Below are 16,501 nucleotides of genomic sequence, written 5' to 3'. Positions count from 1 at the left end.
TAACGTGTATATTAAGTATTGTTGTATGTGTAACAGAGTTTTAGTAAATTCAGCCGACAGAGTTATGTTATTTTTTGATTTAAATTTAATAATAACATTATAAGGTTCTAATTATTGTTATTTTCATATTATTTCACCTTAAGAACGAATTAATTTTTGATTGAAAAAAGTAAGTATTGCAACTTTGTTCGAGAACTATGTATGTTATGTTTATATGGAAATGAGTAGTCATTGAAAATTTCTGTCATATAAAATGATACACATAATTATTTTGATAGTTCATTAGGCCATAGAATAATTAAAATCATTACATTATTTTAAAATTTTTGGAACATTTTAGAACTAATATTGGTTTTTTGCCCAATTAATTAACTTTTCGTTTTCTTTTGTTCAAACAAAAAAGTTAGGGCTAAAAGTTTTAAATAAATCCAATTGTAGGACGAAAAGCCTGTGCGTTTATTTAAAGTGTTCTTCTGTGTGAAACATTCTTCAACTGTTTCTTTTGTTAAAATTGAGGTAATAAGCTGGATGAGAGTAGACAAGTAAGAGTGTTGCATTTAACATATCTAAAAGGAACGAAATATTTATGAAAATGCATATTAGTGACTGTTAGCTTATAGAGCTGGAATGCATCAAGAAGAGAGGATTATTTTAAACGAATTATACCCTAAAATTTCCCTACCCTATCTCTATACCCTAAAATAATTAAATTTTTTTGAATTTCTTTTGGAGAATCGAGAAATTCTGGAAAATGGAAAAATAATCGGAAAAAAAGTATAGAAACTTCAATCATTCCAATTTTTTTTATTCTTCTTTGCTTTTTGTTAATTTTTATTTTTATTTTTTGTGGAAGCCATTTTAAAAGTTTTTCGAAAGTTTTTTTTTCTACTTTAAGAATAAACTATAGTTTTTCAATATTTTTTGAAAAAAATGCAAAAATGAAAAAAAAAGAATAAAGTATTGAGTTTTCAAAGTTTTTCATTTTCAGTTAACAAAAAAGTTTTGTTTTTTTTTTTCTTTTTATCAATTTTGTATTTCCAATTTTTTTATTCTTATTCTAGTCGGGTCGACCCTAAATAGATATAAGGAAATTATTTTATTTACGGCTATTGATGTCATTGAAAAGTTTCTCTTCTTCTTAAAAATTTTGTTTGCCACTTGGGGCGCAAAAAAAAAAATTTTTTTTGTCCCGTTTTGCTATCCTTGCAATTCGTTATCTATGGTTGCCGTTGCATAGTTATACATGTGTCTATGGCAAAAAAAAAATAAAATGTTAAAGGACGAAAAGAGTAGAAAAGAACTTTGTTTTAGTTCATGTGTGTTTGTATTTTTTAAGAAAAATTTTTTTGAGTATTAAAAAAGTTGTAATTTTTTTTTTCGCATTTTAAGTTCAAACATAAATTGCAACAATTTCTTTTTTTTTGAAAAATATTTGAAAAGTCGAAAGCATACTATACTTTGGTGTTTTTTTTTTGCTTTTGAGTTGTTTTAGATGCAATTAGTCGCTAACGTATTGGTTTTTTCGTTGGTATATAAAGGAAAATATGAGCCAAAAATGTTTCTTAAAAATCATGCGTTCGATATGAAGTCATTTAATTGATGTCTGCTTTCATGGATGTGGAAAAAAAAATTACAAAATAAGAAAAAGAAAACAAAAGTTTCTAGCAAAATTTAATGGTATACTTTTTGTATGATAAGAGAGAACAAGATCCTTAGAAATTCTTTGAAAGTTTAATATATTTTTTTTTTCGGTTTTTTTTTTTGTTGCTGATTTTGTGCTGATGAATAAAGATATTATACAATACAATTCATATATTAAAAATTCATTTTGAAAATTATTCGAAAATTGTCTCCATTATAATATTTTGTAGACAAGTTATGAATGCTTTTTAGATCACTTATGTTTGATAAAATTCATTCAGTCGTTTTGTTACACACATGTGTATGTAGGTACTACAACTGCTATTCGCTATAATACTTTTCTTTTTCTTGAATTATTTTAATAAAAATCGGATGTCAAAAGTCAATAGAAAATAGAAAGAAAATTTTTTTTTTGCAATACAACTGCTGACGCTACTTTAAAATGAAATGTCAGGAAAAAATTGAGATATTTAAGAAATATGTAGAGGAAAACTAAAATTTAAATTTTCTGCATATTTATAGATTGCAAGCGTTTAAATAAACGAATATTTTTTTTTTATTTAGTCTTATTTTTTTTTGTAATGCAATTCAAGTATTAGTAAAAAAAGGACATCGTTATCAAATAAAATATAAAGAACATTTTTTTTTCCTATTTAAATTTTTTAAAAAAGAAGAAGAAAAATCTTCTATATAGTTTTTTTTAGTCTATAATGTATAATGCTTGTATTTCTCTTGGTCTGTTGTCCTTTTTAAAACTGGAATTTTATAATCTTCTACATTTTTTGTATTTTAAAAGTTATACGTCTAAAAAGGACTTCATATAGTAAGAGTAAAAGCAACAAAATTTAAAAAGCAACTAACTCATATTTAATGAGAAAATCTACAACATATAGAATAAGTAATTTCATACATTTAAAAAAAAACACAGAGACACAGGGACAGTGAGAAAGAGAGAGAGAGAGAGAGAGTAAGAGGAAAGCAACAGAATTTCTTATATAACTTTAGTTTTTAAAGGATAAACGACCTCTTTTTTATCAGGGATTCTTCATTTCAATCACATCAAATGCAGACATTTTTGGTTCTGACATAAAAGCTTAGGGTGGCCTTTAAATTCTGAAAAACAACAAAAAAAAAGGAATTCTATAAAAAAAATTGAAAGGACTTGCGTTCTTTTTTAATAAAATCGTCGCATTGTTAATGTACACACACACACATTCATACAAATACAAGAGCATCAGTTTAAAATTTTGTTGTCTTCTTCTATGAATGCTGCTTGTGCAATATTCGTTTATTTCATTTAGGCAAATTTATTTTTCTATACTGTTTGCATAAAATTTTTATATTGAAGATGTATATGAAGAGGAAGGAAGCTGCCCGAGTATAACGTAAATTGTAAGAATCAAAAAAAAAATATGAATTTATAAAACCATTTTGTATTAAAGACCACTCAACCTGGTCTTTTATTATTGGTGAGTATAACTCATTAGTAAAATATATGACGCAAGGATATTTTTTTCGTATAACAGATAAATATTTTTTTTTATATATATGGAGAGGATGGTATATGTAATTTTGTGGAATATGACTTGGATAGAGATTAAAATCAAAACAAAACAAAAAATGAAATGAAGAAATTATGAAAATTTATGACAATGGGGCGCGTCTCGCTATATGGCAAAAAAAAAAATTGAAGTTGTAAATGGATCAAGTGAATTTACAAAATATGAATGAAATGAGATTAGAAAAGAAATTAATAAAAATTAAAGTGTGAAAAAATTGAAGAAAAAATAAAAATTTTTGGAATTACTGCTTTCGTTTATAGATTTAGGAATGTGACACCCCGAAAATATTAATAAAAAATATTGGTTCTGTTTGGATTAGTTCGGAATCAATGTTCGGAAATCATTTAACGTAATTCGTCACCTTATTAAAATGCAACAAGATATTGATGAATTCTAACTTAAACTGTAAATCTATGTCTAAAGTATGATACCTAAATGTATTAAAAATTTTAAAACAGTCATAACCTCTCCGTAACGTCTTTTAAAACAAGTAGAAAATTTAGGATATTATACTTTAACTTACTCGAATAAGGCATTCATTCTAAAATCACTAAAAAAGTTATCACAGGGTTATTTTTATATCATTTCCAGAAATCGTAATGCCTTCGCTACTAAGATGAGCAAAAAATATTGCTAAGGATGGAATATTTTTTTCTTTGTGTTTTGCTGCAATATACTCAAATATTCTGTTTAGTAAGATTTTGACTGCCGTTGAAACTTTTTTGGTTTTTTGTATTAACCTTAAAATTGGCTCACCAAATCATGTATATTATATTTCCTGAGTTATAAAGGCTCTCGGTGAGTTATGAAAGGATCCGAACAAAAGGAAATATTAATTTATTTTTTTTATATCACAGTGCCCCAGGTTAATATTCAAGATCACAAGGATCCAGTACCAACATCTTTATTAGACCTATAAAGTATCAAAGAAAATTTGCATCATATGTTTTATTTTAAGCAAAAGTTATAAGATGATTATAAATTTAGCATAAATTCTTTAAATTCTTTGAAGGTTCTTGGTAATGAAGTTGTAAAAAAAAAATTATTTTTCTTAAGATATTTATGTAATTTTTTTTTTGAGATGGCCTTTATGTCATTACAAGAATCGATTATTTTACAATGCCTGTAATTAAATTGAAATACGAGTATATTTAAAAAGAAATGGAAAAAACTTTCTTTTTCTTTCTAATATGGAAGCACATAGAAAAGAGCATAAACAAAATTTTTTTAACCTAAATTATTGACGTACGCTTTTAACAAATTGCTATGCAATTTTTTGTTTCAATATTATGTACACAGGTAGGTGTTTTGAGTGTGAAATTTTCTTCGTTTTACCTTTTTAAACGTAAATTTTGTCTTCAACTTTTTGTGTATTCATATACGTATACAAAGTGTCCGAGACTAGAGAGCATTCCAAAGTAGGGTCTAAAATTCTTGTAAATATAGGAAGAAAATAACATTTTCTATACTAACTGCCTATGATTGTCATTAATTGCATTTTGGGAATTATAATAAAATACGCAGAATCGTCACATAGCTTAGAATATAATCACTCACCTTGATGTGAAAAAGGTTATTATTGTATTTTTAAATATGATTTTGAATTTTCACTCGTATTCACGAAATTTTTCAAATTTTTCAAAAAATTTTCTAGTGAAATGGAAGTGATTAAAATATATTCTCTTTCAATATGTAAAAAAGCACAATTTTCAGATGTACAATATTAACATGTTTTATTACAGTTTTTAATGTTCTGATCTCAATGTCTGATAGAAGATTAGAATGCCAGACATAACACTTTTCGTAAAAATGAGTGAACGAAATTTAAAGGAAAATGTGCTAGAAAACAGTTTTTGACTGTAATTTGAACTTGTCTGTTGCATTTCTCGAGTTATAAATAGAAATGTGAGACCTTGACGGTTAAATTTTACAGTTCATAACGTAAAAGTAGAGTCGAAAAAGGAGAATGTCACTTGGTGTTTTTTTTAGTCTTGACGTATTCTATCAGCCTGCTTCAAGAGTCCCAATGGGCGTCTCACATTCTGTATATATACATATATGTAATAGATCTAGATTTATAAATATTGACTAAAATTTATAAACATTTTTACTTATCAACATTTATAAATAACGTACACACTCGTTTCGATATTTTTATGTATATGTGAATGTAAAAAATACCTTTAAACCATAATTGTATGATGATCATCGAAACTATTTTATATATTATATATTGGGAAGAAAAAATAAAATTTTTGCAATTTTCTACCCTATAAGAATTAGGAAAAAACGATACAAAAAAAGGCATTGAAAGATTTAGGACACCAAGTGGTGCGGAAAGATATTTATCCTAACATGAATGTTGGAGATTTAAAAGGATATCAAGTCATATATGGAGATTTCGCTTGTTTTTTTTTTGTTCCTTTCTTTTAACATTTATTATAAAAAAAAATTTAGATAAACTGAACAAAAAAATATACCTATATATTGTGAAAAATTAAAGATGTATGTATTTGTAAATGTGTGTATATGCATGCAGTGCATGCGAATGTGTTAATATTTCTTATTTTCTTACCGATATTTTGTGTTGTAGCAAAAAAAAAAAATTAAATGTAAAAAATGAATTTATTACCTATTGCTTTTTAGCACATTTTCAACAAAACTGGAAAAAAAAATTGATTTATGGTATCACTTTGTGCGTCCGACGGTTCGTCCGTGGGTTTATTTATGCAAAACTTTCACTTTTTTAAAGTAAATAGTTGAAATTTTACAAAAAAAATGGATCTAAACTGAGAAACTTATTTTTCTAGAAGAAAATTTTTACCTAACTTCTCTCTTATAAAAAATATTGTCCTACAAATTTCTAAAAGTCCCCATTTATTTTCTCAAAACCGCAATCATTTCTCAAATTCTATAGAAAAGTGGGAAAATTGCCCGCTGCCTTGCGAACAATATGCGGTAAATGTTTTTCTTTAAAAAAACATACAGCCTGATCGGGTATTTCGCTGTTTTACTCACTTTTTATTCACTTTCAAATCAGAATTCCAGTATCTTCTAATGGATCTTTCAATTTTTCAATAGGGTTACTAAATTTGTTATGATTTTTGCATTTTTTCTTAAATTATTGACTAAACCTCTCATTTTCAAAAACTAAGTGAATAAATTTTGTATGCGTTTTGGAGAAAAACTCAATACAAAATAATTCTTACTCACAATCTTCTCCCTTTCCGAGTAAAATGGCGAGATAGACGATCAAGTCCATAATTATATTTTATCTTAACTCGTGTAATAAGGCGTCGAATTCGACCACTACCTTAATAATTCTTTTTAATTTTTGATATCATCCTAAAACTATGCAATAATTATTTATAACATCATATAATGTGGTGGTATACCAGTAAAAATAATTTATGTAGAATTTATTTAAAAAAAATATTTAAATTTGTTTAAGAAAAATGTGCTACTTTCGAGTATCCGAATTTATTTTTTTTAAGTTTTTATTTTTCACTTTTGATTTTTTTTTTTGGATTTTGTTCTCTTAAATCGATTAATAGCTTTTTTTCTGCACTTTCTTTAAATGTCTGCTGGTTTAAAACAAAAAAAAATATATTTATATACACAGATAGAGTTTAGATTGTGTGTAAATGTTTATAGGTATATACAGAAACTCCTGTCCTAATTTCTGAGATAAGAAATAATAAAAATGTGACATTTTCTAAATAGGATTATTTAAGATATATGTTTGTTAGCCTGAATTTCAGGTTCTCAATAATCTTTTGATGGTATTTTTCTTTTTTTTTTTTTGTATAATATTAAAGAGTTTTAAGTTTTGATAAAGAAAAGGCTTAATAGTTGATATTTTATTTAGTATGAAATATGTGATATCAAATTTGAGCCCGTATTATTTTTCCAAATTTTGTTTTCTGCCAAAAAGGATGAGAAAAACAAAAAATAGGAAATTAATCACTTAAATATAATTTTTAATACATTACGTTTTAAGATATTTTGCTTTTGGCCATGGATAAGAAATTTGTAAAACTTAGTCTTTTTTTAGCTAATCAAATTGAATTAGTATTTTAGTAAAAATTTATTGGTTGCACTTAATTGGCTATACTTAATTTCCATACCAAAGTCATTGATTCTGTTTTAAATGTTGTAGTTTTCTAAAATGTATACGAGTTTTTGTTGCTAGCGTTTTATTGCTATTAACATAATTAGTTTATGATTATTTGCAAGTAGAATGATGGTGTTTTTTGAGTTATCGACTAGTTCGGACGCATGAGATACTTTAAACCATCGATCAATTAACCATAAATTTTTTGATAGTTTGTTATAATCCAGGAAATACTTATATTTCTGTAATAATACCATGTTCAACTAATTTGTATAACATTATACAATAATATTGTTACTTATCTATAAAATTTAAACTTTACAATTTATTATTTTACCTTATAATTCACAATATTACAATTTTTATTACATTACATTTTCATATACACATTCTTATTTAAATTTACCTTGTATACATATATATATATTGTGTATTTATACATATATTGTATTTAATATTAGAAAATTTTTACAAATAAATGTCAGTACGATTCTTTTACCTAATATAAAGAATCTGATGACATGGTTATCTTATTTATTTTTTAAAATAGTCCTCTGAGCTTAGAAACAGATAATTTTCCTATGTACTTTTTTTTAAGTTTTTGTTATTTAGTTCTTTTGTGTAACAAAGCTTTACAAAAGAACAATAGAAAACTGTTTTTATTTTCATACTTACATACTTTTATACAAAAAGCAATAATTATACTTTATAATGAATGAACTTGTTGTTGTGCTATAGCCTAAGGTAAAATAATATTATATTTTTTTAGAATAAATTTAATTTAGAATAAAATAAAGTTAGGAATATGGTGGGGCTGTTATATATTTTGTATACCAATTTTGAATAAAAGAAAAGTATTATAAGAGCAATAATCTGTTTTAAAGTAAAAGAATGCTATAGTGTGAGTTCCCTAATTTAATAAATTTATTTTTGATTTAGTTAATGCGATAACTCTAAAGTCATTCAATCATATTATTTTTATTAAATATATTTTATAATTTTGTAATATTTATCAGTTTTTATTCAGGTTATATTTGTAAAGATATTTCTGTAACGAAACATTGTAGTAGGGAGCTAAAAATGTGTTTGTTATATTTAGGCTTTATTTAATTAGGTTGTTCATTTAGAAATGTATTGAAGGTGCATTGTTCTCCATAATAATGTGTAAATTCAGCGAAACCCGATAGTCACATTTTTGACGAATGAACTTGAAAACTTTATGTTAATATCGTAATTTGTTGGAGCATAAATTAATTTTTAAAGTATTGTCATTATGTAATTATAATTTTCAAAAAAAAAAAAAAATAAATTATTTTACATATCCAAAAATAGTTTGAATGTCATGGGTAATTGTAAATTCTTTCTTATTTAAATGCAAAAATAAAATCAATAAGAGAATACAATTTAGTTTCCTTTTCAAAAAGTTTCATCAATCGTGTTATAATGATAGAAAAAATAGAAAAAAAATTTGATATGGTCATAGCACTTAACTTACAGCAATGTGTATTTTTTAGTTTAGTGAAAGTGTTACAGAAGATTATGAAAGTGCATTTTGAACACTTCCTTTCAATTTTAAGGAAGTTGGAAAGCTTTTAGCTAACATACATAGAAAAATTAAAATTTAAGGTATGGCTTTAAGCAGATTTTCGTTTTTTGACATTAAAATTCCCTGAAAACTCACAGTTAGTTTCAGTAATAGGCAGATCTCAAATATTAAATTTCAAGAAATTCCATCAATGCGTTCCTTATAAATTGTTTATAAATATAAACAATTGTCCTCAAAAAATGTCCCGCAAAAAATGTTCAATTTGCGAGGTGTGATATTTTCCAATAGTTGATCAATTCGATCAATTCTATAAGATTTCATCAAAATCAGCTCAGCCGAACTTGAAATACACACATACACAGACAGAACGAGAGATCGACATCTCTTCAAAAATAATTTATTTACGTTTCCCCACCGAAAACTTGACATCCGAAATTTGATATCATCACATACCTCTCTTATTGTATGCAGTGCGGTCGGTAAGAAGGGCCAAAAAAATCGAAATTGAAATTGGAATAATTTTTTTCTGGAATATTTTCTTTCAATATGAATTGTCATGTAAAGTTCTACATATATGTCATATACGAGATCTAGTATTCTAACAGTTCACTTACGGCGGAATCTGTAGCTAGAAGAGCATATCATTTCCATTTTTATTTGTCTAGGGTTAAAAATTATTTAAAGATTTTTGAATTTAATTTTAAAATTCAATTTTTATATTAATATAGATTTAGTTGCGGTTGGTTTGAGCTTCGTAAAGCATTTGAAAACGCATAATAATTTTTCAATATATTTTTGCATATAATTTTAGTAATATACTGAAAAAGTTTATAAAAATGTTAATAAAAAAATTTGGCATTTCCTTTTCAAAAAAAAGTTTAGAAGATTTCTTGTGGCATAAAATTGATTTACGATGTAAAATGGCAACACATGCAGCATTAAAAGTATGTAGGCAATCAAAAACTTCAGTTTTAGAAATTATTTGTAATTATTTTACTTAAAGGAATTAGTTGAGAATCACAACGAAACTAATTTAAATTCAAAATTTGAAACTGAATGGGAAACAGCAAAGCCATATGAAAAAATCCCGGGGCCAACACGAGTTCAATTATTAAGGTGGTTTATGCCTGGAGGTTTGAAATTATAATGATATTAATGATTGCAAATTATACTTACAAAATGGGTTTCATTTTAATTACATTCCAGGAAAATATCACAACATTTCACTTCAAAAAGTCCATAAACTGATGTATAAGGAATATGGGGTTATATTAAAAATGCCCGGATTTCTAGGAAAACGTGACGTTGTATTAACATTTGATCCTATCGATTTTGAAAAAGTATTTCGAACTGAAGGTACTTGGCCTGTTCGTCGTGGATTAGATATTATTGCATATTATAGAATAATAAAACAGAAAGAACTTTTTGAAGGAGCTGAAGGATTAACAGCTGTGTATAATTTTATAAGCTTTATATGGAATATCAGTTGTTTTAATGTTTTTAATTTATTTTCTAAAGGAATGGAGAACCGTGGGCTAAAATCAGAACACTAGCAAATCCTGTAGTAATGCAACCAAAAACCGTTCGATTTTACGTTGATCGTATGGATAATGTAGCATCACAATTTATTAAGAAGTAAATCAGAGTATGCTATATGATTTTTGATATTTTACTGATATTTTTTTTCAGAATACGTTCAATACGTGATCAGAAAACTTTGGAGGTTCCGGAAAATTTTATTCAAGTGATTAATAGCTGGACTATGGAATCAGTATGCGTTGTGGCTTTAGATAAAAATTTAAATTTGTTATCGGATCCATCTAGTAATTCAGACGCAAGACTTTTAATGGATTCAATGTCAGTTTTTTTTGAAATGCTCTATGAATTGGATGTGAAGCCATCATTTTGGAAATATTTTCCAACGAAAAATTTTAATAAAATGATGGAAGCTTTCGATAATGTTACAAATATTTCTATAAAATATATTGATGAAGCTATGGAAAAATTAAAGAATAAAAAGGACTTAGATTCTGGTAAAAGAGAAGAAAGTGTTTTAGAAAAATTATTGAAAATTAATAGAAAAGTTGCTATAACGATGGCTATGGATTTAATGTTGGCTGGAATTGATACCGTGAGCTTTACACAATTGCATATTTTGTTATTTTAAGGATTGAAGAATTTTTTTGTTTTTAGACAACCTCAGCATTTTCGGCTTGCTTATTGTGCTTAGCTAAAAATCCACAAAAACAGGAAAAATTGAGAAAGGAAATTTTGAAAATCTTACCAAATAAAGATACACCAATAACAAATTCCAATTTGTGTAATTTACCATATTTGCGAGCATGTATTAAGGAAAGCTTAAGAATTCATCCAGTAACGGTTGGTAACTTTCGAACAACTGGACAGGATTTGGTACTAAGCGGATATAGGATACCAAAAGATACTGATATAGCTATGCCAACTGCAATACTATATGAAGATGAAGATTATTTTGTTGAAAGCAGAAAATTTATTCCAGAAAGATTTTTGCGTAAAGATCAATACGTTGATGATGAATGTCCTTTCTCGCATGGTTCTGGTAAATCAACAAATCCATTTTCTTATTTACCCTTTGGTTTTGGACCAAGAATGTGTATTGGAAGAAGGCTTGTTGATCTGGAACTCGAAATTACATTGTCTAAAATTATAAGAAATTTTAAAGTTGAATTTGATTATTCTGATGAGAATTTCTTTAAAACTAATATTATAAATGTTCCAAATGTACCATTGAAATTTAAATTTATTGATATTGAATAGTATTTTGGTAGTAATCATTATCTTAGTATCACATAAAATGAAGAAATAAGTGTGAGATATTAAAAATTTTATACCAAATTTAGTTTATATAATATAAAATAAAATCATCTAGAACATGGTGTTTCATGAATCTATTTTGTTTAGTGTAAAGAAGCCATAAATGAATTGTTGAGTATGAAGTTGATTTTTTTTAAATTGGCTCAAAACGCGAATTTTTGCAAAGTATAAAAAATTATATTTGTGATAGTTTAGTATAAAAAGAGAAAATACTCCCATGGCATAAAAAAACTTGACAAATAAATCTAGTCATAATAACAAAATGATGCTAGTAAATTCGCCAGCACATCTAAATTCGACAAGATTGCGAATTCGCCATACACGCCTATTAATTTCATCATTAACAATCGCATTTTGCTTTAAGATTTCTCATCAAACGAAACATAAACTTTCTACATATCTTGAGACACGAAAACCATGATAAGAAAGTTGAAAATTGAATAAAATTTTTATAAAACAACTCAGTCGAAAGTTTTAAGTATAATAATTTTATCATCATATGTTTAATACATACATATATGGTCAAAATTATTACAATGATAGGAAGTTTAATGAAAGCTTTTAAGATTGCGTCATTAATTTTTTTTTAATTTTGAAATAACTCTTGGTTATACACTTGATTTCAAACTATAAAAATTAGTATCAAATCGTTACTTTTCATAACAAGTTGAAAACCGTAATAAAACAAAAAAAAACAAAATGCTTAATAGTTCAAAATTATTAAGCAATTTAAAATTCGAGTATAAATTTATAAACAGTGCAAATGGCTTTAGTTTTAAAAGATTATTATCGGCTCAGGCTGCAATAAAAGTAAGTATTATAATCTGGAGTAAAATTGCAAGAGAAAATCTTATAACAAATACATATACAAATCTGAATTTCAATTTGCGTGCCAACAAAATACAAGTTTTGTATGATGCTTATTTGCGTCTTATATAATATGAAGTTATTCTTCGATTTGCAATTAAAAGAACTGGTTATATTGAACAAAGATTCCATGTAGAAACGATTCAGAAGAAATTTTAGCAAGTGTACTTTAGTGAAGAAAATTTATTTATATAAGTAAGTTGTTCTATTGATATCATATCGGAGTAATGTTGATAAGATTTCAGTATGTTTACTGTTATTATTATTAAAATAATTTTAAAGCAAATGTATGATTTGCGTTTTTCTGGGGTTTATAAATTAGATTGTGAGATTGTGAATGTTAGAATTGAAATTTTAAATTTGATTATATTCTCACCAGTTTTTCATATCCAATATAAAACAACAAGAAAAAATGGCTATGAAAAAACTTACATAGAGTAAACAATAATAATTAGACTTTCATTAATTACTCTGCTTTTTATTTCCTGTATGTATACCTCTACGTTAAAGTAGTATACATGTGTGAAAACTGAGAAATCGTCTCATAATATCGAACATCAACAAAATGTTAAAACAAGTTATTACAAAAATTTCATATGAACTCAATTTTTGAAGTATTCGCTCTTTATTATTAATAATCGAATTGAAACAAAGCCTTCTTTGACAAGAATGTTATTTCCTATTTGGACTCTATTTTATAATATAAAATTTAATTAATATTAATTTCACTATTTATTATTGAAGAAACAAACTGAAGATGAAAATTTGACAGATTTTCAAAATGAATGGAATGCGGCAAAACCATTTGAAGAACTTCCACGACCGACAAAATTACAACTAATTAAATGGTTCTTACCAGGAGGTACTTGTTATAATTAGAATATACATATACATATATTTTGATTGCTTATACATATATTCAATTTTAAGGACTTGTTGCAAATAAACCACTTCATGTTTTTCATAAATTATTACATGATAATTTTGGAGAAATTCTAGTAATACCAGGATTATTTGGAAAAAAAGATTTGGTTTTAACATTTGATCCAGATGATTTTAGAAAAGTATTTCGACATGAAGGAATTTGGCCGAATCGACCTGGATTAGATTCTATGAGTCATTATAGAAGAGATTTACGAAAAGATATTTATGAAGGAGCAGAAGGATTAACAACATCGTAATTTTTTTTTTGTTTTAACATTATAACAAATTACGATAATATTGATTATTGTTTTTAGATTTGGTGAAGAATGGGGTCGACTACGAAGTATTGCAAATCCAGTACTTATGCAACCAAAAACGATTAAAATTTATGTTAATCGTATGAATGATGTTGCATCAGATTTTCTTGAAAAGTGAATATTTTATTAGTGCCTATTTAATTAACTCATATTAATTTTATGATATTCTTATAAACACAGAATTCGTCTTATCCGTGATCCGTCTACACTAGAAGTGCCTGATGATTTTGGTGAAATTATAACTAATTGGACTTTAGAATCGGTTTGTGTTGTGGCTTTGGATACTAAATTAAATTTAATAAAAGATCCGTCAAAGCATCCAGATGCATTAAAACTTAAAGAAGCATTGAGAGTATTTTTTGATGTAGTATTTGATCTTGATTTTAAACCGTCTCTATGGAAATATGTTGCAACGCCAAAATATAATAAGTTTATTAAAGCTATGGACACTTTGACAGATATAACACAGAAATATGCTGAAGAAGCATACATGAGATTGCAAAATAATAAAGTTGATGACAGAGATTTGAGTGAAAGAAGTGTTTTAGAACGTCTTTCAAAAATGGATCAAAAATTTGGAATAACTATGGCTATGGATCTTCTTTTCGCTGGTGTTGACACGGTAAAATCATAAAAAATCTAATATTAATAATTATATTATATTTAATTTTGATTGTGATTTTTTTAGACTTCGTCAGCATTTACAGCTATTTTAGCATCTTTAGCTAAAAATCCTGATAAGCAAGAAATTCTTAGAAAAGAAATTTTAAATATTTTACCAGAAAAAGATACTCCAATGACTAGTGAAAGATTAAAAAATTTACCATATTTACGTTCATGTATTAAAGAAGGTTTGAGAATTCATCCTGTTACAGCTGGAAATATTCGCCAAGTACCAGAAGCATTAGTTTTAGGAGGATATCGTATACCTAAGAATACACAAGTTTTCATGCCTTTTACATTACTTTATAAAGATAATTCACATTTCATTGACAGTTCGAAGTTTATTCCAGAAAGATGGCTTCGGGAAATGGAAGACGGATGTCCATATTCAGGTGGCAAAGGAAGATCTTCTAATCCTTTTACATATTTACCTTTTGGATTTGGTCCAAGAATGTGTGTAGGTAAACGGCTTGTAGATATGGAATTGGAAATTGCTTTATCAAAAATTATTCGAAATTTCAAAGTAGAATTTAATTATCCAGTTGACAATTTATTCAGATCAAATGTGATTAATATTCCGAACATTCCATTGAAGTTCAAGTTTATTGATTTATAAGAAGTTAAGTGAAGAAAAATTTTTATTTTTGTATTTTAATCAAGAACTAATGCTGTAAATTTATGAAAAAATTCTTGTCAAAACATAACCAATGCTATATGTAAAATGTAAATTATATGATTTAAGAAATTTTCGCTGTGTGATTTGAAGCAATTAAATATTCGAGTTAAAAAACTTTTAAGAAAGCAAAAAAAAATTCTGTTTTCATTCTGTTTTAATCAGAATTATAACCTAGTTCTAGAAATATAAAGAATTCATTCTTTCTAAAAGTTCAGTAAACAAATTTTATAATATTTTTGTATTGTATTATTATTTATTTCAAATAGCAGGAATAACAGGTTTATAAAAAGCTTTTATTAAATTATCTTAAATTATCTTAAATCATTTAGATGATTTAGAATATGACTAGCATTCAACACAGCTTCAATATTTAGGAATATCTGAAGAATTTTCAGGAATTAAGAACTTGTTAATACATATTTATTTTGCTAAAATTCCTACGGAATATTATTTTTCAGAAAATTATTAAGGAGCGATGTGAATTTTATTAGAGAGTAATAAGGATCTGGTGGCCAAACGAAGGCATAATAACTCATTTAAGTTACACGTTTCTGCAAAATAAGACAACTGGCATTCTTAATATTTGATTTAAAATCGGTATTATGCATGAAAAGCTATTTAAGTATTTACGATATAAAAATTTAGTATTGCTATAATATCATTTTTTATCTTCCGTGGCGTTTAAATTACAGCTTTACTGTACTACTTCTTAATTAAATTTGCTGATTTTCGAATTTCACAGCAGCATAATATTGTCTGTGTTCAGTTAAAATGATTTAATATTGCAAACGTATATTATTCCATTACAATGTAATCCCCAAAAAAAATATCGCCGTCCGCAAAGATTGTTTACAAATACATACGCAGTTTTAATGTTAACATTAATATAATTTTGACTCCCATATGATTACTAGCTGCGTATTAAATACAAAAATATTGTCAAAAAAAAATTGTTTATTTTCCGATATCACCATATGATATAGATATATCTGTGTGTGTGTGCAAATATTATGAAAAAAATTATAAAGCTTTTAATAAATTTTAGAGAAAATTTGACAAAAACTTATAAATTGAAAGTCATGGTCAGTTAATTCAACTAATTAAGCAAGCTATAAAGTAACTAAAATTTTTTTGTTATCTTTAAGTTGACGTAATATTGTCGTACAGCTGTTTTCAACTCATTTTGTATTTGAAAAGCTTGCCTACCATTTTTTTTAATGTTTTAACGCAAAGTCTATTTTTAATCGAATCGCAGTGTTGTATAAACTAAGCTTTATCTGTGAAATTTTTGTTTTTCATCATGTTGTGTATAGTATAGACCTATTAGAAGAGGGTGTC

At 26.1% G+C, this 16,501-nt stretch overlaps 1 protein-coding gene across 1 annotated transcript; it reads left to right on the top strand.

Moving 5' to 3' along the window:
- Nucleotides 1-9,709: 9,709 nt before the first annotated feature.
- Nucleotides 9,710-15,245, top strand: LOC129611988 (uncharacterized). Its single transcript, XM_055525427.1, has 13 exons — nucleotides 9,710-9,807; nucleotides 9,867-9,996; nucleotides 10,070-10,316; nucleotides 10,382-10,498; nucleotides 10,553-10,994; nucleotides 11,057-11,658; nucleotides 11,966-12,072; nucleotides 12,384-12,526; nucleotides 13,328-13,445; nucleotides 13,514-13,760; nucleotides 13,822-13,938; nucleotides 14,005-14,446; nucleotides 14,513-15,245. Exons 1-13 carry the CDS (start codon nucleotides 9,784-9,786, stop codon nucleotides 15,101-15,103), a joined length of 3,327 nt encoding a protein of 1,108 aa, XP_055381402.1. The 5' UTR covers nucleotides 9,710-9,783; the 3' UTR covers nucleotides 15,104-15,245.
- The last annotated feature ends 1,256 nt before the right edge of the window (nucleotides 15,246-16,501 follow it).

Source organism: Condylostylus longicornis, unplaced genomic scaffold (assembly GCF_029603195.1).
Source record: "Condylostylus longicornis isolate FDR11 unplaced genomic scaffold, ASM2960319v2 ptg000055l, whole genome shotgun sequence".
Lineage (NCBI taxonomy): Eukaryota > Metazoa > Arthropoda > Insecta > Diptera > Dolichopodidae > Condylostylus > Condylostylus longicornis.
The sequence above is the reverse complement of the archived record's forward strand: the minus strand, read 5'-3'. Positions and strand labels throughout refer to the sequence as shown.